Here is a 22612-nt window from a genome sequence, read left to right as displayed (position 1 = left end):
GGTGAAACTGCCCTTGGTGATCCTGCTGGCAGCCATAAGGCTGGAATGCCTGGGGAAGCTGAGGCACGGCTGGGGAAACTGAGGCATGAAGGGCTGAGGAGCAGCCTGCCCAACCTCCTGCCAGCTCTCACCCTGTGGGGTCATGCCCTGGGCTCCATCCTGTGCTGTAATGTGGACAGGATGCCACCAGGGCTGTCCCACTTCCCTGGGTACCCCTGGTGTCCCCAGGGCTCCGGGGCTGTCCCCTGCTGCTAGGGGTCAGTCTCTGGCCAGGATTCCCTCAGCTGAGCTGTTTTGGGATGCTGGGGCCGTGCTCACTCCAGTGCTCACGTTCCTGCAGCCCCAAACCTGCAGAGACCCCCAAAGGAGAGGGCAGGGGCTGGCATGGGGACACCAATGCTGAGCAGTGGGGCCAGGGAGTGGGTACATCCCAACTCCCTGCCAGGGGTGGAGTTTGGGGGGTGCCATGGTCCCCCAACCCATCTCCCATTGCATACTGGTGTGCTGGAGGGGCCTCCAGCCCTGTGGGATTGCATCCCCAACCTTTTCCAGCCGGATTCCCACTCTCCATCGCCTTGGTAACCCCCAGCAGGGTGGCTCAGTGCCTTCTGCAGGGGGATGTCTCACCGTGCGCCCTCCCCATGCTGGGGGTGCCCTCCAGGGGGGATGAGAGGGATGTGGGGGTGGCCGGGGGGGGTTATTTTGTGGGGTGTCAGGCTGGGCAGTGCTGTTCACCCCGCAGAATCAAAGGTGTGGTGTTTTCCAGCTGCTTTCCAAGAGACAAGTGGGCAGCTTTGCTTTGGAGGTGGCCTCCTCCTGCCCTCCGGGACTGGGCTGGGAGCCAGCAGGGCCCGGTTGTGTGGGGTCTCCAGGGGGGCTGCGGTGGGGAAAGGCTGTGGGGTGGAGGTTGCTGAGCCCTGGCGAGCTCGTGGCAGGGATGGAGGCGCTGGGCTGGAGTCCCGTGGTTCCACGCTGGTGTCGTGGGGGTGAGGAGCTGTTGGCTTCTGTTCTTCCCTCCCTGCCTCCCTTCCCTCATCGCTCCCGCCCTCCTGTCATCCCTCCATCCTTCCCCGTGTCCCTCCCTCCCTCCCTCCCTCCCTCCATCCCTTTTCGGCTGTCCTCCCTGCTCAGGACGTTCCAGCCTCTCTGTCCCTGGCTTCCCTCCAGCCCTTTCCCACACTCCCTAATCCCGAGCTCCAGCCCTGGCTGCTGATGCCCTGGGAGCAGCTGCTTTAAATCTCCCCGAGCCAGGGCAACGGGACCTGGCCCTTGACCTCCCAGGGAATCTGGGGGGGTGGCAGGTTTGGCGTGGGGACAGCAGGAGTGTCCCCAAATCCCCTGCTGTGTCAGCCACCCCTCGTCCAGGGCAGGGTGGGTGGATTCATGTTGGCAAAGGGTGCGGAGGGGAGCAGGGCAGCACCCCTGGGTGCTCTCCTGGGGTGGAGGGGGGTGTTCACAGCCCCTCACACCCCTGTTCTGTGCCTGTTAGAGGGGGAGATCCCCCCACCTCCTTCCCTCCCTCCTGCCTGATCTGTTCAATCTGCTAAGCAGGGGAATAGTGCAGCCGCCATCTGTGAGCCTGCCAATAATGGGATTAACTCCTTCCCCTGGCTGGGCCGAGCCTGCCGCTCTTTCTGGCACCCCCTTTGCGGGGTACCCCCTCCTCCCGCCCGCCGGGGGCAGCCAGCCCGCCAGGACATGCCGGTGCTGGGCTTCCAGGGCTGCCTGGGGACAGCCCCAGTTTGCCCTCAGCAAGCATGGACTCACCCTCTCCTGCCTCAGTTTCCCCTCTCGTTTGCTCTGCGTCCCTCTGCCTCAGTTTCCCCCTTCCTGCCTGTTCTCCCCTCTTCTGCCTCAGTATCCCCCATTCTGCCTCAGTTTCCCCTCCTGCCTAGCAGGGTGGATTTGGGACATTCCAAAGGGCTCTGTGCTCCTGGCAAGGGAGGAGCCAACTTCCGTGCGTGGGAGTGGGAACACGGGCAGGGGGAACACACTGAGCTGTGCCTGAATCCCCGCGTGTCTGTGAGTCCCGGTCTTTGAGACAGAGGGATGCAGGATTCGAGCCCACCCCCGTGGGATGCTGCTCGGGGAGGGATGCAGGGATGCAGGATTCGAGCCCATTCCCATGGGATGCTGCTCGGGGAGGGATGCAGGGATGCAGGATTGGAGCCCACCCCCCCGGGATGCTGCCCTGGGGAGGGATGCAGGATTCGAGCCCACCCGCCTGGGATGCTGCTTAGGGAAGGATGCAGGATTTGAGCCCACCCCCCGCCCTGAGATGCTGCCCGAGGCTGGGGCAGAGGCGACACCGCACGTGGGGGGGTTCAAGGGACCCCCGCCCCCAGCCCTGCAGCTTCAAGCGCTTTTGCTGGGGGCGGGATGCCCCCGCTAATCCTCTTAGGCTGCGCCCCGGAGCAGCTGGCGAGGCTGGCCCGGCCGCTGCCCATCCTCCCTCCCAACAGGTGCCCCCCGGCCCCCTCCCCGCCGGGGCTGGGCGGGGGGCTCGGGGCTCCCCGCAGCAGGCAGCCCCCCCTTCCCCTTCCCCCGGGGCCGGCCCGGGAGCGCTCATTAATTATCTAATCTTCCCTTTATGTTTAATTTACAGCCCCGCGCGGCTCTGGCCATATGCTGCTTTTGTTGTGTCTGGCTCTTTGTTGTGGCAGGCAGCGGGGGCTGGCGAGACCCCCCCCCCCCCCAGCCTTTGATCCCCCCCTCCCCTCCCAGCGCCACCCTCCAGCCACCCCCGCGGCACGGTGGCGAGCCCCGCGGAGGGGGTAAGTGCCTTTTTCTCGGTTATTAATTTCCCTGACCCCCCCAGCTCAACAGAGCCCCCACCCCCCCGGCAGTGTGTGCGTGTGTGTGTGTGTGTGTGTCCCCCGCCTCTCGCCGCCGGCTCGGGATGTGATCGCGCGTGTGCGCGGTGCTGCCTCCTCCCGCTGCCGCCGCCGGGGTCACCGCGCACCCCGCACCGCGCCCCGCGCCGCAGGTACGTGCAGGGCAGGCACCCGGACTGTCCCCCGCCTTACCTGTACCCCCCACACACCCTGGATGTAGCTCCCATCCCATCCCATCCCATCCCATCCCATCCCATCCCATCCCATCCCATCCCATCCCATCCCATCCCATCCCATCCCATCCCATCCCATCCCATCCCATCCCGTCCATTCCCATCCCATCCCATCCCATCCCATCCCATCCCTGTACCGCCCACCTCTGTACCCCCGACCCCTGCTCTGCACCTCCCTCATCTCTGCCTGTATCCCCCTCATATTTGTAGCCCTCCATCCCCATCCTAAACGCCCCCACTCCCTCCTGTGTGCTCCCACCCCTCTGTGCCCCTGTACCCCCCCCACCTGCCCGTACCCACCCCGTGCCCCCTCCCTGTAGCCCCCCTCGCACCCCCTGTCCAGCCGTGAGCCGGGCACCCCACCAGCATTGTTGGGGGGATAAACCCTGCACCCTCCCGACTTGTTACGTGTCCCTCCCCAATTTTGCCGGGTGTGTTTGGGGTGCCTGCTGTGGGTGGGTGTGAGGACACAGTGGGGGGACCCCTGTGTCCCCCTGACCTGCGGTGGGTGCTTGCTGGGGAGGCCTTTGTGGAACTTGCTGCAAACTTTGTGTGCTGCTGCCAGGTGCCTTCTGCACTTCCCGTTTTTTCTGTGGTTTGTTTTTTGTTGTTTTTTTTTTTAAAGTAGTAAAACGTTTTTTCTGTACCCCAGCAGGCCCATACACAGCTCTAATGGGGTGCATGGCGGGGACACCCCAACCCGGGGGCTGCCCACCCCTGGGCCGTTCAGATCTGGCTCCTGGGGAGCAGTAGGCAAAAGGTTCGGGGCAGTTGGTCACCGGCAGCACGAGGCTCCGTCTGTGGGTGATGGGGGCACCCCCTGGTGCTCTGCTGGGGTGCTGAGATGGGATTTGTCCCCCAGTGAGAGATGCTGGTGGCCCGTGGGGTGGCCCACGTGGGCTTTGCCAGTCCCTCTTTGGGCAGGGAGTGCCCAAACCCGCACCCCAGAGCTCGGGGAGTGCACACGGGGCTGTGCTCGGGCTGTCTGTCTGTCTGTCTGTCTGTCCGTCCGTCTGTCCGCGCCTCCTGCAGCTGCTGCTGCCCGCTCCCTGCCAGCCCAGGGTGAGGAGGGTGGCTGGCCATGCCGTGGCAGGGTGGGTGCCAAGCCAGCCCGCCTTGGCCGGAGGATCCGTGTGCCGGGCCAAGAGCTGGGCTCGGAGCGCTCCGGCAGCGCTGTAAGGTCACCGTGACCGCCAGCGAGGTGGCCCTGCCAGGCTGTGCTGGCTCCTGCGTGCCAGGAGCCACGAGGTGGTGGCAGGAACTGGACCTGGGGTCACCAAGCCACTCACCAGGTGAACAAATCTCCTTTCATGGGCACAGGAGGCAGCTGGATCTGCAGGCATCCTGCTGCCAGGCGTTCCAGGGGCTCTGCTGGACAAGGGACTCCTTGTCCCCAGGGGGATGCAGTGGCTTAGGAACCCATGTCCTAAAGGTGGGATGTGGCAACGGGACAGTGCCAGCTGCTGGCGTGGGTGATGACATGGGGGTGGCACTTGGGTGATCAAGGCACCTGTCCTGGCAGCAGAGAGGGAAGCAGTGGACACCAACCACCAGCACTCCTCATCCTTGCATGTGGGGCTGGCTGTCCCCATGCAGCCCCGTGTGCCATCAGGGTGCCCGGACTGGCCCTTTTCGGTGGTGTTTTCTGCCCACCAGGTGTGGGCAGCTGAGGAGGGGTCATGCCACCATGCCAGGTAGCCCATGCTGCCATCTGGCCATGCCTGTCCCCGTACAAAGTCCTGGCCCCACACCGGAGGTCCCTTCCCAAGCAAGTCACTGCAGCTGTGTCACAGCCGGTTTGCCGGTGTCACAAGGAGCCACAACACAGAGCTGGGGTCCCCCATGGCAGCCCACCCCCTGCCCGTGCCCCCCCATCCCTGCCAGCTGGGGAAACTGAGGCAGTGGGGCAGGAGGCAGCTTGTCCAAGGGACCCAGTGCCAGGGCTGGGGAGAGCAAACAGGATTCTTGGCACGGGCCGTGCCGCGCTCTGCCTGCGGGCGAGGGTTGCTCTTTGCTGGGTGTGCAGTTCTGCTGCTGCTTTGCACCCCAGCTCTGGCTCCCTGGGGACTGTGCCTCTGTCCCCACGGGTGACACCCCCTGACCTTGGCGCCGGTGAACGGGGCAGTTGTTCCCCCCGGGGGTGGCCGGTGCCGGGCGCTGTGTGTGGCGGGGCTGGCACGGAGAGCAGCTCGGCCTTGGCCCCCTGCCCGCTGCCGTGCCCTTTTCCAGAGGCAGCTGCCTGTGGGCACGGCTTGGCAGCTGTCCCTGCTGCGGGCTCGGCAGGGGCAGGACCCTGCTCCCCTGGGCTGCCGGGTCACCTCCGTGCAGGGTTGCAACACGCCAGGCCACCGCTGTCGTGAGTTTGCAGTTCTCAGCTCAGCCGTGGCTTTTTCTGCCGGGTTTCTGTGCCGGCTCCATCTCTAAAGCAGAGCAGCAAGGAACTTTTTGGCTCCCCAGAGTGCCAAAAAGTCCCTGTGGAGAGGCGCCCAGTGGCGTCACTCCTTGTAGAAGCCAGGTGTCAGCTCTGAAAGCCCCTGGTTTTCCACCTTGGAGCTGCGTGCGGGAGGGGGCGGTTCTGCCCCCGCCTGCCGGGCACACCGGAGCCCTCGGGGTGGTGACATTCCCCGGTCCGTGCCTGGTTCCGTGCATCCCTCCCCTCCCAGCTCGCTTGCCAGCTAATGGCGCGGCTTATTCCTATGGCTTTTTAAGTGCTTAATGGCGCGCGGGGCTAATGATGCAGCTCCCTCTGTTCCTGCCGCCTGGATGGATGGACGGATGGATGGATGGATGGATGGATGGATGGATGGATGGATGGTGTCGGATGGCGCTGCCCGAACCTCCGGGAATGAGGACGGGGACCAGGAGGTGCCCCATGGAGCTGGGAGCATCCTCCTGCCTCTCCTCCCTCCCCTGCACGGCTGCTCGGAGCAGTAATGTCACCATAAACGATATTTATCACGAGGTGATAAAAATCTATTTCCAGCGACCTCTTGGAAATGGCCCTCATAAAACCAGGCAGCAGACGGAGGCAGGAGGCAGACAGCAGGGAGGGGGCACGGGCAGGGAAATGGCTGTAATCAGCCACGGAGCAGAGGCTGGATCTGCCGGCCCTGCCATTCCCGACCCCGGGAAATTGATGGCAGCCGTCAAGGCCAGAGGGTTGCCCGGGCACAGCTGGGCGGATGCTCGGGCATCCCAGGGCTTGAGCATCCTGGGATGCAGCATCCAGGCTGTGAAGGGAGGGCCAGAGGGGTTTTTGTCTTTAGGTGAACAGGAAAGGGCGAGTTCTGTCCATCCTGGGGCATTCCCAAAGTGACACCTGAGGGATCCTGGGCTGGAGCTGGTCCTGGAGCAGCAGACTGGGATGGGATGCTGGGCTACCAGCTTTCCTCCAGTGTTCCCAGATGTAGGGATGGCCCCCTCCACTGTCAGGCACTGCTGGGTCACCCCAGTGCTCCCTGTATCCCTCCTGGGGGGTCACCATCGGTCCCAGAGCCCCCCAGCTCCGTCCCTTCAGTGCCCATGGCCAGGTGCTGATTCAGCATCCCAGCACTAATTACTGAGCCCATGGTGGATCCTGGCTGTAAATTCTCCATCAGGAGTGGGTTGGGTGGTGGAAAACCTCCCTGGCTCCTTTCCCTGCTGACCTGAGTGGGGACTTGTGATCCTGTGTAATTCACTGGGGTGCTGAGCTGGCAGGAGGTGTCTCATCCTCCCCCAGGCAGCTTTGGGGTTCAGTGTCCCCCAGGAATCCCTCCTCCTTGCAGGGGTCATTGCTGGCTGTGTGATGCTCAGCCCAGCTTTGTCCCCACAGCCTGGGTGACCCCATGTCCCCGCTGCACCCCAGGTGACGCTGCTGGTCTGGGCATTCCTGGGGGCTTCATGACAGGACACCTGGGCCACCTTTTTGGGGCTGGGGAGGTGGGATTTGCTACTAAAAATGGGGACAGTGCAGGACCCCCACTGTTGTCCCCTGGGGGAGGAGATTGCGAGGGAAAGCAGCTCCCAGCTGCAGGGTCTAATCTGCTGCCCTGATGAAGAGACATTAATCACTTAAAGTAATTAACCAGGTGAGGCATTGGCTGGACCCTCCCACGCGCCTGGGTGTCCCCTGCCTGGGGTGGCTGCTTAGGGGGGACACGGGCTGGTGAGGTGGGGGCTGGCTGGGCGTGCAGCTCCCAGCCGTGCATCCTCACGGGGCTGAGCCAGGAGGGGACAGCAAGGACGACGGGGACATCCATGAGGATGGGAACATCATGTGCAGAGCCTCGAGATCCCCGTGGAGGGGACGTGGTGCCGCTCAGGGACTCGGTGCCACGGCGGGGCTCTGCGGTGACACGGCGGGGTGTGTGCGGCAGGTTTTATCCTGCATTAAAGTTTCCCCTCGCAGATGGTTCAGGTTTAATCTGCGGCTTAAGGCAGCGCCGGACCTGGCGGTAAGTCCGTCTTTAGATGGCAGGCGGGAGCCGGGAACGGGCGCTGAGCTGCCCGCGGGATGGAGAAGGGGGACACGGCGGATCGAGGGACACGGATTGAGGCTGTAATGCCACCGGGCCTGATCGCCCAGCCGAGCGTGGCCCTCGCTGGGATTGCCGTGATGTGTCCCCTCCTCACAAGAGGGATGGGGACTCCCAGATGTGTCCCCTCACCCAGCAGAGCCTGGCTGCTCCTCCCCGCCTCAGTTTACCCCTGAGCACACGGGGAATTGGCACGTGTGGGAATGTCCCGAAAACATGAGCTGCTGTGGGGTGGGTGGGGTTTTCCGGAGTGAAAAGCCCCTAGTGGCAGCCGCCGGTTCCCATGGCAGGTATTTAGGGTGGCGGGGAGGGGACACTGGTCACAGACTGCCCGGCAGCTCTGGAGCTGGAGGTGGGTGAGCTGTGCTGGGTTGTGGCGTCCCTGAGATGGGAATGGGGAGCAGGGGCTGGGGCTGAGCCAGCTGCATGTCCTGTGGGATCTCAGCAGGATTTGGGTGGCAGAGACCAAGCTGCATCCCTCCCACCCCAGCTTTGGGCCCCGTGGCCTCAGGGGGGGGCCTGGAGCCGGGGCTGGGGTGTGGTGACAGAGGGAGGTGGGAGCTGCAGGGACATCTGAGGCCAGGGAGTGACTGCCCCAGGCAGGGCAGTTTGTCTCAGTGTGGAATGGCAGCATTGCAGCTGTTAACTCTGGAGCCTAATGATGACAGCGAAGGCTCTGTGCCGCACAACCTTGAGGAAATCCTTGCGGATTTGAAAAGGCTGATTGTTCCCTGCAGGGCCGGGACCAGGAGTGGCAGTGCTGCTGCCAGCCCTGCTGTCCGTGCATGGACGGGATGCTCACATCCTCCTCTGCCTCAGTTTCCCTGCCTTGAAAGAAGGCTGGAGGGAACATTCCCCAGCCTGGCAGGGACTGGCAAACACGAGCCAGAAATGTGTGTCCCCACGGTGGGACAGGGACCGAGCAGGATACGGGTCCCCTCCTGCCCAGCCAGCCTGGTGCTGGAGTGATGGAAGGATGAGCACAGGGGGAATTTCGTGTGGATGTGGAGCGCTGTGGAACGCAGCACTGCCCGGGCATGGGGTGGAGGTGCTGACATCCCCACCAGCCGCGGCTCTTCCCACAACCTGGAGAAACTGAGGCACGGGAGGTGACACGGCGTGGCCAGGGCTGCCGGAGCAGCGAGCAGCCTCCGATCCCCGTGGGCAGAGCCCCAGAGGAGCTCGAGGAAAAGCCGGGAGCGGGCGGCTGCTTGCCCCCCGCCTCCCCCTCCATCACCTCCCTGTTCGCTGGCGAACAAATGTCTGTTCTTGCAAAAAAAAGAAGTGACAGGGGTCGGCGCAGCGCTTTCCACATGACCTGCCCGGGAACAGAGGACGTCTTTGTTAATCCAGCGAGCTGTCAGTTCAGCCTCTTCACAAAAGGCATAAACCACTTATTGCTGCTCTCACCCCTGACCCCGGATCCGCCTGCGCGCCCTCCATTGTGCCGTCTCGAGGAAGCTGGCAAACAATTTCGGCTCCGGCTCCCCCTCCCCGCCGGCGGCTGCACGCGGGGGCCGCCGCTTGCCCCGCCGGCGTGGGGAGCCGCTGCGGGGGACCCCCCTACACACACCCCCAGCACCTCCCCCGGCCGCATCTGCGCGCCCGCCGCCTCGCCTGGCAGCTGCTGCGAGGGTTCGGGGGCTGCCACAAAGGCAGGACCTCCCTCCCTCCGGCCGTGCCTCCCTCCCGGGGCTGCCGGAGCAGCTGGCCGGAGCCCGCAGATTTTGGAGAGGGGGTGCTGGGTGCTGCGCCCCGTGGCCCCCTGGCCGAAACCCCTTAATGAGAAGGGACAAAAGCTCCTTAGGCTCCCTGGCTGGGACGGGCTGGGACGTCGGCTTTAGCCAAAGCCGCTTATGGCCCGGCACAAAGCCGCTGGGAACGGCCCAGCTCCTCGGGGCTGGCGTGGATGGGGTGATGCTTGTGCCCCGTCAGCCTCAGGGTGCCCGGGGGGTCACACGGGGTGACAGCCGGGGCAGGGGGGCTGAGCACGTGCCGCTCACCCTGTCCCCTTGCGCCCAGCACCGGGACCCCGCGGCGGGGCCGGTGCGCGCTGGAGCAATTAGATGCAGTCACTTTGGGGCTATATATAACCCAAATTGCTGCCTGCAGCTCGTTAGCTGCTGTCAGAGCCGCTGTGGCCGCGGTGCTGAGGTGGTGTCGCCGGGGGAGGGCTGGAGAGTGACGCAGGGACCCGCTGCTCCCCGGGGATGGGGCACGAGGGAGGCTCTGGTCATGCTGGGGTGGCCACAGGGTCAGACCCTCGCTGGGGATGGGGTCCTGGGGAGATGTGCTTCGCTCCATGTGTTGCACCAGCTTCTGCTCCCTGTGGTGCGGGGTGGCTGCAGCGACACACGGGGGTCACAGCCAGGCCTGTCGCCCTGCCCCCTGTTCCCAGGGCTCGTGGCACAGCCTGGGTGAGTGTGCTGGGGCATGGGGGGCCACCGGTGCGTCCCTTGCCCATGCCAGTAGTGTTTCCAGCCTCGTCTGCCCTCGTGGCATCCAGCCTGACCACAGCCTCCAGCCCCTTCCCTCCGTGCCAGCTCCCGCCCCGCTCCGGCACACACCGGCCCCCGCGCCGGCGAGGAGCGCGGCACCTCGGGCTGTCTGGGGGCAGCTGCGAGATGAGTGTGAACATATTGTGTGGGCTCCTGGAGCAGGCGTCACGGTGTCGCTGCTGGAGAGCGAGCGGGAACCGCAGCCCTGCCGTGACAAACGGCTCCGGCACAGCCGCAGCCGTGCCCACGCGGGCGCCGCGGCACCGCCGGCACCGCCGCTGCGCCAGGACATGGAATGGGGATCCGGGTGGGCACTGATGCTCGTGGGCAGACCCTCGGTGCACGGTGTCACCTGCCGCCACTGTGATCTATCGCTCCAGCTGTATGATTTTCCTGGGGGGCCACATCCCCATCTTGGGAAGGGTTAACAGCGCTGTGTCTCAGTCTGGAGCCTTTTGTTTCTTTCCCTTTTTTTTTTTTTTTTCTTTTTTTTTTTTTTCCCCTTCCCCTCTTTAATGAGGAGTTAGCACAGCTGTAATTGTAGGTTCCAACTTTCCGCCAGCAAACACAGCTGAGAAACTTTAAATACGGTGGAGATGCAGGGACCCAGCCACCACCCCTCTTGTGGGCACCCATCAGGGCCAAGCCATGCCACCAGCAGGGACCCCAGCTCCCCAGGGGCACCCCAGCCTGCTCTTGTGGGAAAACCCTCTGTTTTCAGGCTGCTGGGACAAGGATGAGAAGGGCAGAGGCTTCCTGGAGGGAAGAGCAGCTGGAGCCGTCTGGGGGAACACACGGCAGGGGCTGCGCTGTGATAAAGCCCCAGCAGGAGCCGGGGGGCTTGAGGGCCTCAGTGACAAAGGGAACTGGGGGGAGCCTGCTCCTGCAGCCCTCAACGCTCCAAAAACACCTTTTATCCCGAGCACCGCCTCCCAGGCCTGGGGGGAGCGTGGGGACAGCGAGGGTTTGTGTCCCCCAGGCCTTACAGCCAGCACTCTCTGCAACCCATGAGAAGTGCAGGATGCGGCCCCTCCATGCTGGGCATTCTCCTCACCTCATCCCTTGCTCGCTCACAGGAGCTGGCATCGACGCTGTGCCAAACCCCGTTGCCGGTGCAGCTGTGCCGGTGCTTGCCGGGCTCCGTGCCCGCCGCCTTGCCGGGGTGATGCCAGCCAAGAGCCAAAGATTGCATCCACCCCCGGTGCCCTGGCTGCTGGCAGCGCGGGGATTTTCCGGGGTGCTGCCACCCGGGAGGGTGGAGGTTGGGGTGATATGGTGGGGGCTTTGCCGTGCCCGCGGCATTCCCGTGGGCGGCGTTCCCGTGGGCGGCGTTCCCGTGGGCGGCATTCCCGTGGGCGGCATTCCCGAGGGCGGCATCGGCGCTGCGCACGCTGCGGCCCGTCCCAGCAGCGGGCGAGGCGCAGGGGAGGCGGAATGGGGAAGCCACGTTTTTGGGTGTCCCGAAGGCACAGGAAGTGCGCTGCTGTGGCCTCCTGCCCTTTGCTTTCCCACTCCACCACTGCCATCCCAAAGCTGGGAGCTGCGGCAGGTATCGATCCCAGTGATGGGAGCGGAGACAATGTGTGTGCCCTTGGCGGGGAGGGACACGCTGGGGACAGTGGGAACACTGGACATGGGGACACTATCCTGTGCCCTCAGTGCCATTCTGTCCCCAGACTGCCACACTGCCTGCCCTGGGCACCACACCCATGCTGGTGGTGTGGGGCACAGGTGACACGGCTGACGTGGGGTCTGGCACTGCCTCTCTGTGCCTGTCCCTGGAGGCCACCAGCTGTGTTTTGACCCCACTTGAGTTCTCCATGTCCTTCATACCAACAGCCTGCTGGGTAGATGGGGACAGATGCCACCCAGGGGAGGATTTGAGGAGTGTCATGGAGCCATCCCTGCCAGCTCTGGTTGGAGCCTTTTGCCCGTGGTTTTGTCACTTGTGGAGCTGGCCTGCATGCCAGCTCCATTCTTCGTGTGTTAATAACATCACATAACGATGTCACATTGCTGTCACCTCGCTGCACACCTACCCCTGACCTGGATGTACCTGAGGCTGTGCCCTGTGCCCCTGATCCCTGTTGTGGATGTCCTGGGAGCTGTTTCAGGCTTGTCCCTCTGCGTGTCACAGGTGGGCTGGCCTCAGCTCAGCACCATTCAGCAGGGACAGATCCTGGTCCCTTCTCTCCATCCCTGGAAAGATGTGGGATAAGGATCTCCCAGAGCCAGGAGCAGCTGAGCTTCATCACAGTGGGACATGAGGGATCTGCCAGCTCTCCCCTCAAATTTCAGAGCACCCTTCCCTCCCAGCCTCTTGCCAAGCACCTCAGGGTGCTGCTTAGCGAATTAGCACCCAAATCAATCTGCTCACCTCTAATTGGGGGTGAGTCTTTGAGGACGTGGCTGGGGCGGAAGGCCCCCACTCCGGGGGGCTGCCGCCATGCTTTATCTGGGTGGACAGATCCCTCCTAATTGAGCAGATATTCTGTGTTCGCAAACAGATGGCTCCTTTGCATCAATTATTCCTTATCTGTGTAACCGGGGATGATTTGCTGACAGATAGTGCTGGGTGAAGTTAAAGCAAGGAGGCGGCCGGTGCTCCGTGCGGAGCCTGGGGGTCCCAGGGGACACGGGTGGTGAGGGGGGGTGGGATCCTGGCTGCCCTTGGGCAGGTGGGACCCATCTCTGGTGCCTTTGCATCTCAGCATCCCCTGGCAGGAGAATAGAGGGGGTGGGGGCTGCCGGTGCTGTGGGGCTGATGGGTGGCTTGGGGTGTGAGTTGGGGTCTGGGGGGCTCCCTGGAGAGCAGGAGGGTGCCAGCCTAGGCCCAGCTGTCAAAATCCACTTTCCCCACCAAAACCCTGGTCTGGCACTTCCCAAGTGCATCTTGCCCAATGCTGCTGTGACACTTGATGGGGAGTGATTAATGCTAATTAATGATTAGTTGCTCCGGGTATCAAAGTGCACCCCAGCCTTTTCCCATGCCCACAGGTAGGGGATTGCTGCTTGCTGCTGCCAGTGGCATTGTCCTGGGAGGAGGAGTGGTGGCACAGCCTCCCCCCCCAAGCATCCCTACCACCTCCAGGGATGGGGTCTGATCCCTGGGCTTGTCCCCTGCCCGCTGTGAAAGTCACCTTCTGTTAATCGCTGGGAAAGAGAAGAGCATCCCGCCATCACCGGGGCAGCCGGTGGCACCCCAGCAGTTGGAGCTGGGATGTGGTGGCACTCGAGGACTCACGGGATGTGCCAAGCACTCGCGGTTGTGCGGCGCTGCCATATGGATTCCATAAATTAAACCTTTCCAGGAAGCGAACAGTAAATTTATACGTCCCCTCGTGTGCGTGGCTCATTGAGTCTAAGGGCTTCCCAGCAAAGCATCCACCGACCATCCATCTCCATGTTTATAGGAGTAATCTCGAGAAAAATGGGATCAACATAAAATCCTCACCGTGGCCCTAATGTCCCCAAATCAGGCACACGGTGTCGCCTATGGACAGGGGGAGGTCGCCTGCATGCCACCATGCCTGGGGTGGGCGCAGCATCCTGTGAACCTGGGTTGTCCGTGTGTCTTCCCCAGGGTGGCACAGCAGTACTGGGATGAGCGTGGTGTCACTGGCTGTTGCTTTATTAAAGCTAAACAGGAGCAGTGACAGCCCAAGCTGTGTGTCGGGGCAGGAGGGTGACAGCTACAACAAACCCCAGGCCACAGCAGCACCTGGGTGTCGAGGAGGGACACTGTCCCCAAACAAGGCACAGCGGGAATGCCATCCCTATCCCAGCAGCACGTTTCCCTCGCCCGCCTGGCAGGGAAGGCGACGGGGGGTTGTTGATCTCGAGTAAACACTGCCCGGTTGAGTAATCGGGAGCTGCCTAACCGGCCAGCTGCCGCCGGCGGGCGAGGGGACGCCGCTTTGATTCATGTCCTCACCCCCCCTGCAGCCTTTCTTGTCTGGCTGTGCTGGGAGCCATCGGCCGGATCCAGCTGTAGCCCCGCGGCGCGGGCTGGCGTGCAGCTCCCGCGCTGGCCACGTGCACCGGCCGCCAGCAAAACAAAAGCATCTTGTGTCTGTGTGCCCCGAACCCCCCCGTGCCCCCCACCCGTGCTGGCGCTGCTCCCACCGGGAGAGGCAACGGCGCTGAGTCTCTGTCCTGCTTCTCTTCCAGGCATCATCTTCGTCCCTGGAGACAGCTGCCACCAAGCCTGCGGCCGGTGAGTCCCGGCACCGGGTGGCCAGCGCTGGGGAGAGCCCGGGGACGGGCAGCACCGTCCCGGACATCGGCCAGCGGACGCCTTTGGATGCGGAGGGTGCGGACGCTGGAGCCACAAGTAGGTGATGCGGGGGGATACCTGAGGGTACAAGGCTGCCATTCCCAAGGGATGTCCCCTGTCCCACTGTGGGGTGACCATCAGCCCGATGTGCTGCTTGAGACTCCCGGGGGAGGCTCACACCTTGGGCTTGGGGTCAGGATCCAGCACCCGCAGCCCCACTGGGAAGGTGACCCCGACAGCAGCGCGGTCCCTGCCCGCCATCCCCGGGGCCGTGAGTCAGGCCGTGGGCGCTGGGGAGAGCCGCGGTGTTGGGCTGGCTGTGCTGGGGAGCCGGGGGCCCCCCCGGGGCTGGGATGGACCGCGGCTCCAGGGACTCAGCCACCCTGTCCGTCAGGAGCAGCAGCATTTTTAGGAGAGGTATCACGCGTGCTTTCCGCCTGCCGCCTCCCTGGACCGGCTTGTTTGCCAGCCCTTCCCGGCGGGCGCGCCGGGCCGTGTTGTGCTGGGCCATGCCAGGCTCCTTTGATCCGGTGACAACCGCCGGTGCCGGTTCCTGGCGTTGAGCTGGGAAGAGTCAGGAACCGCAAGGTGCAGCGGGCAGGACGCTGGGGCAGGGAGGGAGAGCCAGGGGGGCAGCCAGCAGGGCCAGGGGGCTGCTCGGTGGTGCGGATTTGTGACCCCCCACATTCCCGGAGGAGGATACTTCTCAGGAATGCAGCGGCCCGTGTCACCCATCGATCAGCCCCACAGGGATTTGGCTGTGCTTTGGGGACCCCTCAAGGCGCTGTGTCCCCCGGGGGGGCTGGGATGCATTTACAAGCTGCTCACAGCCCAGCCGGCAGTGGCGGGGAGGCAAGCTGGGAGCCGTGGCCTGGAACGGGCCTGCTGGAGTCAGCCCGGGATTTATTACCCTGCCAGTGGCTGCCGGGCAAAGGTGACAGTGACTAATGGCTTGTTACACGCCTGCCACATCTCATCTGCGCGCCGCGTCCGGCTGCTGCGCTCCCAGCCCTGCTGTGCGGGCAGCCTGCGCTGCGTCCCTTCCTGGGGGGACACAGGGGTGACCCCCCCTTTGCCCCTGCGGGGACCTCGGCCACATAGGGTGACAACGACAGCTGGACAGCTTGGCACGGGATCTGTCCCTGCGCTGAGCATGGAGACCCGCACTGTCAGCGCTCCCTGTGGCCAGGCAGAGCAAGGCTGGCATCTGTGGGAGCACCTCCATATCTTGGTGGTGGTGGTGACACATCCCGGGGTGTCCTGCTGAGCCTCGTGTGACACACGGGACTTCCCAGTGCACAAAACCTCTTTGTGGTTGCCAAACCATGAGCCGCAGCTCTGCCAGCACGGTGTCAATGCCATGGCAGGGTGGCTGGGCTGGGATGCCGAGGGGATCCTGCGTGCGTGTCCGGATGGATGCTGACGGAACCACAAATGCATTCACCAGGAAAATTAAAAAATTAACAGGCATTGGCTCGCTCTAGATTAGTAAAGGCAGGAGATAAAAGCGGCTCTTTATACCTTGTGAGAATTGCTGATAAGGGCATTTGTTCCTCTGTATTCTTTAAAAAGAATGCAATAAAAATTTAAAATAGAACGGGAAAAGGGAGTTTGGGGGGGGGAGGAAGCACGAGGAGGGTGGGGGGAAGCACGAGGAGGGCTGGGGGGTGGCGGGCAGCAGCAGCACCGCGGCAGCACCGGCGTGGCGGGCACTGGGGCCTGTTGGAGGAAGAGGAGGAGAGGATCGAGGGGATGCAGAGGCGAGGGTGAGCTGGGAAGCGATTTGAGAGCGTGTGTGGTGTGATGTGGCAGTTTGTTTGGGGACGGCTGGGTGTCCCTGTGTCTCCTCCTGCAGAGATGGCAGTCTCTGGCAGTGCCAGGATGAGAGTCCTTCCTGCCTGAGGGAGGTGGGGGTCCGGCCTGTCCCAGCCAGCCGAGCCTGTCTGGCACATGGAGCTGATTGCTGTGGCCGGTGAATGATGGGCAACTTCCTCCTGGGCGAGTGGGCTGAGCCCCACCCCACTCATGTCACTGGTGTCCCCAAGCCCAGGTGACGATGGCACAGGGGTGACCCCGCCTGGGATGTTCCCTCCCCCACGGCTGCTGTAGGGGGTGCCTGGGGCATTGGGGTGCCCTGAGGGGACTGCCCTGGGAACATCCCTTATTTCCGCAGGGTCTGGGCTCAGGACCACCCTGGCTGCTCACTGTGCTGGACCACGCTGGCACCCCTGAGCCCCAGGGTATCTCGGAGCAGTTTTAGGGTGTGGGTAAAAGGCCCGGATCCCACCCCAACCCCTATCAGCGCCTGGCACAGCCATCCCCCCATCTCTACCTTTGGGGAAGGGGGTGTCAGGAGTGACACCCCCTCATCACCCTAATCCCTGCGGAGGGACGGAGACCCCGCGGGACCCCCCGCGCTGGGGGACCCCCCCATTCCCGGTGAATTCCCGGTGGTCCCGGGGGGGGGGGGGGGTTAGTTCCACCCTCTGCCCAGCATCCCTGTTTCGGATCTCCCCGTGCCTCGCTGCCGGTGCCCGCCGCCCCCGCCCCCGCCGCCCTGCCCTGCCCTGCCCGGCCCGGCCCCCGGTGAGTCACGCTCCAGCCGTGCGGCTCCCGGGGCGGCGGGCGGGCGCCGAGGGAAGCAGGAAGCGGCGGGGGAAGGCTCGGCACGGCTCAGCTCAGCTCGGCTCGGCTCGGCTCCGCTCCCTCCGGCGCTGCCCATGGAGGAGCGCAGCCCCCGTTGGACGGCGCGGCCCGCGGGTGAGTGACCCCCCCATCACCCCCCCCCAGCAGCGCCGTGGGGAGGGGGCAGCGGGGTCCCCCCCACCCCGGGTGGGAGTTGTGCTGGAGGGCTGGGATGGGGCTGCTGTGATCCCGCCGCTCGAGATCCCTCCCCAGCCCCTCTGCTGGGGGGTCTGGAGGTCACCCAGGGGTCCCTGTGGTGTGGGGGACAGAAGTCACCCCGGGGCTGGGACTGTGGTGTGGGGGGTGGAGGTCACCCTGGAGTTGGGGGACCCCATGATTTCGGGGGTGGAGGTCACCCTGGGATTTGGGAGTGTTGTTTGGTGAATGGAGGTCACCCTGGAGTTGGGGGAACCTCATGGTCTAAGGAGCAGAGGTCGCCTTGTGTTGAGGGGAACCAGTGAAGGGGATGGAAGTCACCCTGGATTGGGGAACCCCGTTTTAAGGGGAACAGAGGTCACCCTGGGTCTGGAGGAACCCTTGTTTTGGGAGACCAAGGTCACCCTGGAGTTGAGAGACCCCATGGTTGCCCTGGAGTTGGGGGTCCGTGTGATGTGGGGATGGAGGTCACCTTGGAGTTGGGGGTCCCCATTGTGTGCAGGCTGATGTCACCCCAGAGTTGGGGGACCCCATGACATAGAGGCTGATGGTCTCCCTGAGCTTTGGGGGACACTGTTGTTTGGGGGATGGAGGTCACCCTGAGGCAGGGGGACCCTGGGGCCTGGAGGACGGAGGCTGCCTTTGGCTTGGAGGCACCTATTGTGTGAGGAGTGGAGGGGTACCCCATCATGGAGGGGACAGAGGTCACCCCGAGCTTCAGATGCCCTGTGGGGTTGTGGACAGAGGTCACCCCGGCCTTGGGGACCCCACGGTGTGGCAAATGGAGATTGCTTTGGAGTTGGGGATCCAGCTGGAAAATGTTGTGGGGAGACGAGACCCTCTGGATTCTGTGGCCTCAGGCTCTGGGACCAGCTGAGGTGCTCAGTCCCCATGACCCACATTCCAGAGAGATCCTTGGGGTCATTTCCCATGCCTGGCAGGACATGCGGTCACCCTGACCTTGACCCTTCTTGCCTTGCTGCCTGTCCCTCTCTCGATGCAGGCACACAGGGTGCACCATGGGGCCGTGCCTCAGTTTACCCACTCACCGCTGCTGTATATCCATATTTCTGGACACCCAGGACCGCTGGAGCTGGGCAGGGACCCGTGTTGCTGATTGAGCCGGACGCGAGGAGCCCGGGCACCGCACCCTGTGCCAGGGTGATGCCGTGGCCCCGGCGTCTTGCCTGCCTCCACCTTTATTGCTCTGCTCCATCCTGGCTCTTCCAGCCCTGCCTGTGCTGCCTGCCGTGCCCTTTGCCCTGGGGCCGCCGGCTCACCGTGCCCTGCCAGCATCCTCTGCTTTGCATGGTGACACCAGTCCCCAGTGGGTGGCATCTGTCAATCGAGTGCCCCATGGGTAGCATCTGTCCCCAAACCCTGGGAAAGCGCCCGCTGCCAGCCCTTGGAACAGCAGGGGCGAGTGCCCCATCCTCCTCATCCTCATCCTCATTCCCATCCTCCTCCCGCGGCCGAGGGCACGGAGCTGTGGGGTGGGTGCCCGCTGGGCCACGAGCGGGCTGCAGCTCCAGGGAGGGAGTTAATGGAGGGAAAAGGCAGCGGGAAGCCAGCGCCTCTTCCTGCAAGGGCGCGCGTGCGCCGGCGAGCAGCGGGGTGAGCCCGTGTGGTTTGTGGGTGTGAGCGAGGCGAGCGTGTGCGCCCGCCAGCCTGTTTGTGTAACCTGCCACCGAGGGTGACGGGCACAGCCACCCGCCAGGGCTGGCCAGCCAAGGCCAGCGGGTCCCACAGGGCTGGGGGCTGGCTGGGCAGGGGGTGCTGGCTGTAGCACACGTGTGTGAGCGAGCGTTGCACAAGGCCGGGGTGCCGAGCGCTGCTGACCCCTCTTCTGGGGGCACACGGGGTGCGTGTGCCTGCACGTCCCGCTGGGGCTGTGCTGCTGTGCGCACACACGGGGCCTGTCCTGGCCGGTGGAGGGGGGTGAGCGTGTTGGCTGCAGGGCAGGGAGCTGCAGCGAGGAGATGGTGTGGCTTTGGCGGGGGGCCAGCCTGCCGGGGGGTGCAGGGGGGGTGCCGAAGGACGCGGGACAGTTTATTCCTTCCTGGCACACCAGCGGCTGGGACAGGGGTACAGGTTGGGGAGCGGCTTCAGGAGGGGCTGTTAGTTTTAATCGCTGCTCCTCTGTTTGTTCCTCTGGCCTCCCAGCCCTGTCCCTCACCCTGCTCTCTGGCCCGTGGGAGGTTGAGGCCTGGAGGGGCTGTTCCTGGGGGGTTTGTGCCTGTGCCAGCTGTGTGGGAGGTGCTGGTGCTCTCCCCCACATCAGGGCACGGTGCCATGGGTCACACCTCTGTCCCGGAGCCCTGGCACTGCTGCCAGCTCCGGGTGTAAGGCCTGGCCTTACCGTGGGCAGCAGCAGATGGTCTCTGCCCTCACAGCCCAGTGGGAACACCCAGAGCGTGTGCTGGCGATGCTGGGGTGCATCTCCCACCTGTGGGGTGCTGTGGGGCAGCCCCACCGAGCCCCGAGAAGGGGCAGCCGGGACAGAGCTTGGCCTGCAGCAGCTTTCTGGGCAAGCTGCCAGGGGGATTGCCCTTGAACTGGCCCTTGCCATTCCTCGTGCTTCGTGCCCCGGCTGCCCCACGTCCCCCCCACGTCCCCCCACCCTGGCACCCCACTTCCCGCCCGCGGTTGCACCATGGGGCGGGAGGAAGAGTCCCAGAGCTCCCGCGCCCGTAACGGCGGCCGCCTTATCTCGGGGCCTTCTGGGCCCCCCCAGCCCTTATCTGCCTCGGCCGTTGGCCCTGGCTGGGCTCGCAGCCCCCCCTTGGTCCCCCCAGCCCCTGCGGGGTCAGCCCTTGGGGGCGGCCGCTTGGCAGCCTGCCCCCTCGATCCTTTTTGAAGTTTCAAATCCATTTAAGTCAAGAGGAGGGAAAGTTATTGCCTCTAAAGCCCCTTGCGCTGAGCAGTAAATCCTCTTTGCTGGGCCAGCGCCGCCTCCGAGCACCCGCGGGACCGGGGGGTGACTCCCGGGGGGGTACAGCCTGAATGTGTGTGTCCCCAGCACCCTGCAGGTGGGTGCTTTGTGGCTGGGAGGAACCCCAAAACAGGGGTTGGGGTTCCTTTGAAACCCCCCTGTCTGAGCAGGCGAGAGCATCACTGCTGCTTGCCCACCATTTGCTCACTGCCTCCTTGCTCACCCTGATTTGGCCCAAAAAGGGGGTTCCCCTTGTGACATCAATACCCCGGTGTCCCCAGCAGTGTGTCACAGCACCCCCCCTGCTGCCGTGCACCCTCTTTGAGGCCGATGGAGCAGGAGCTGGATGTGCTGCCGGCACACTGCCGTGTTTTATTTGATTTCCCTTCTCCCGAGCTGGCAATATTTAAATATTAATGCCTGCTTCTAATTGCTGGGTCAGAGAAGTGGGGCGGCGCGGGAACGGGTGCAGGGGCGGCTGATTTTGTTGTCTCGGGGAGTGTTTGCCGAGGAAAAATGTTTGTGCACACACACATAATTTTACTCCCTTGGGATTTACTTGGCCTTGGGAGCGATGCGGGGGGGGGGGGAGGCCGAGCCGTGATGCCACCGGGCCATCATTTTACAGCAGGGCGCCCACCCCCCGCATCCGGGGGCCCTTCTCCTGCGCCCGCAGAGGGATTGTTAATGGCAGGGGAGAGGGGGGTGTTTTATTTTCTCCCCGGGCAGCGCGGTGTCAGATGCTTGCGTGCTCGCTTCCTGTAATAAAGCGACCGCCGGCGCGCTTGTCACCTGCTCTCTGTTGTGCTGCCAAGCGCAGACATGCCGCTTCTCGCTGCGGGCCCTGGCGTGCTCCCCGCCGCCGCTGCCGCTGCCGCTGCCGCTGCCGTGCCCGCCCCGGGCGCTCGGCCCGTGCCAGCGCGGCGGTAGCAGGTGTTTGGGCAGGGTGTGATGGTGCCTGTTGCCGCACGCCCCGTGCGGGTGGAGGCCGATTAACTGTTCCTCACCGCGGCCGTGCCCCCTTGGACGCCCTCGCCGCTTGGCACTGGGGTGTCCCTGTGGCCTGCGAGCCTTGGGGCGCGCCGTGGCAGGGCAGCCCAGCTGCAGGCAGGTGGCTCGGGTTGTCCCCAGCTGTGCCGTGCAGTTGGATCGGGGATGTCCGTGTGGTGTGTGCCACGCCAGGGCTGTGTGAGCTCTGTACCCTGCTTGGACACCAACCCGCTGCCCGCTGTGCCATGGCTGTCCCTTTGCAGGCGTAGCCCCGGTGCCAGCACCTTCCCAATGGGGGAATTTTCCTCGTTGGGAAATCGCTCTGCTCCCCTCTGGATCCCTCGCTGGTTTGCCACCCCTGGCAGCCGTTGTTCTTTGGCCGTGCAATCTCCTTCCTCCTGCCCGCATGGCACATGAGCGGTCCTGGTTAACCCGTGTTTGCTGGGTCCTGCTCCTGTTAACCCCTGCCAAGGCAATTCTGTACCCTTGAACCTGGCAGGGAGGCTCCTTGCAAAGGGCCAGCACGGGATCAGCTCCCCACAGGCTGCCTGGAGCATGGTAGAGGTGGGGTTTAGGGGTGAATTACACCCAAATATCCCCCATGGAGGAGGCAGGCTGGGTTTTCCTCCTTCCCACCCGCATCCTGCCCCGCTCCAGCCCCAGCTCCCGGCGCTGCCTTTGTTTCCGCTGTATAACAAGATGATGGGTTAGGGTCAAGCTGCGGGTTCATAACTTGTTGGAAGACTTTGCCGAACAATAAAGGTGTCTGGCTTTATATCTGCTCGTATTTTATCCGCGCCACGGCCTTTCCCCAGCGCCGGCCGGGATTTACGGCGGGGGATATTTGAACGTGTCGAGGCGAGCCGGGGAAGCCGAGGCCGACCCCCTCCCCACGCCTTTGCATTCAGTGCCTGGGCGCTGAAATATTTACCTTCCAGCTCCTCTGACAGTTCAAGCCGTCTTGTGAAGCAAAGGTTATTGAACTGCGAATGTTATGACATTACATTTTTGTGTCTGCACTTTCTAGATGCGTGATGCAGCCTGAATGATAAGTGATCTCGGGGTTAAGGGTGGGGTTTTTTTTTGTTTTTTTTCCTTTCTGTTCCTTTCCCTCCCTCCCTGCTCTCCTCCCTGAGCTGTCAGCTCTGCTGGTGCTTGATAACGCTCCCTTTTATTGCCCTGCCTTTGCATTCCTGCTGCTGGGCTCCCTGCAGTTGAGGTGGGTGCTGGGAAGGCGGGAGAGGGACATTTTCAGTGCAGAAGCCTGGCTGCCCTGGTGTGTGCCTCAGTTTCTCTAACCCTCATGCCACGAGTGGTCACCCATGCCAGCAGCCCCTCTTCATGGTTGGTACTCTCAGTGCTGGGAAACGCTGCATCCTGTATCCCACCACAGAATCACAGGATAGATTCAGTTGGAAGTGACCTCAAAGCTCCTCTCATTCCAGCCCCCTGCCATGGGCAGGGACACCTTCCACTAGTCCAGGTTGCTCC

At 63.9% G+C, this 22612-nt stretch overlaps 1 protein-coding gene across 4 annotated transcripts in view; it reads left to right on the top strand.

The window, feature by feature from the left end:
* The window catches only part of GSE1 (Gse1 coiled-coil protein), a 99809-nt gene that overhangs the window by 20938 nt on the left and 56259 nt on the right, over nucleotides 1–22612 (top strand). For all 4 annotated transcript variants that reach the window (XM_058845882.1, XM_058845885.1, XM_058845883.1 and 1 more), the window contains exon 2: nucleotides 14253–14415. In XM_058845882.1, the coding sequence (XP_058701865.1) occupies nucleotides 14253–14415 (163 nt within the window). The remainder of the gene's footprint in view (nucleotides 1–14252; nucleotides 14416–22612) is intronic.

Source organism: Poecile atricapillus, chromosome 10 (assembly GCF_030490865.1).
Source record: "Poecile atricapillus isolate bPoeAtr1 chromosome 10, bPoeAtr1.hap1, whole genome shotgun sequence".
Classification (NCBI taxonomy): domain Eukaryota; kingdom Metazoa; phylum Chordata; class Aves; order Passeriformes; family Paridae; genus Poecile; species Poecile atricapillus.
This window is presented reverse-complemented; position numbering and strand designations above follow the sequence as displayed.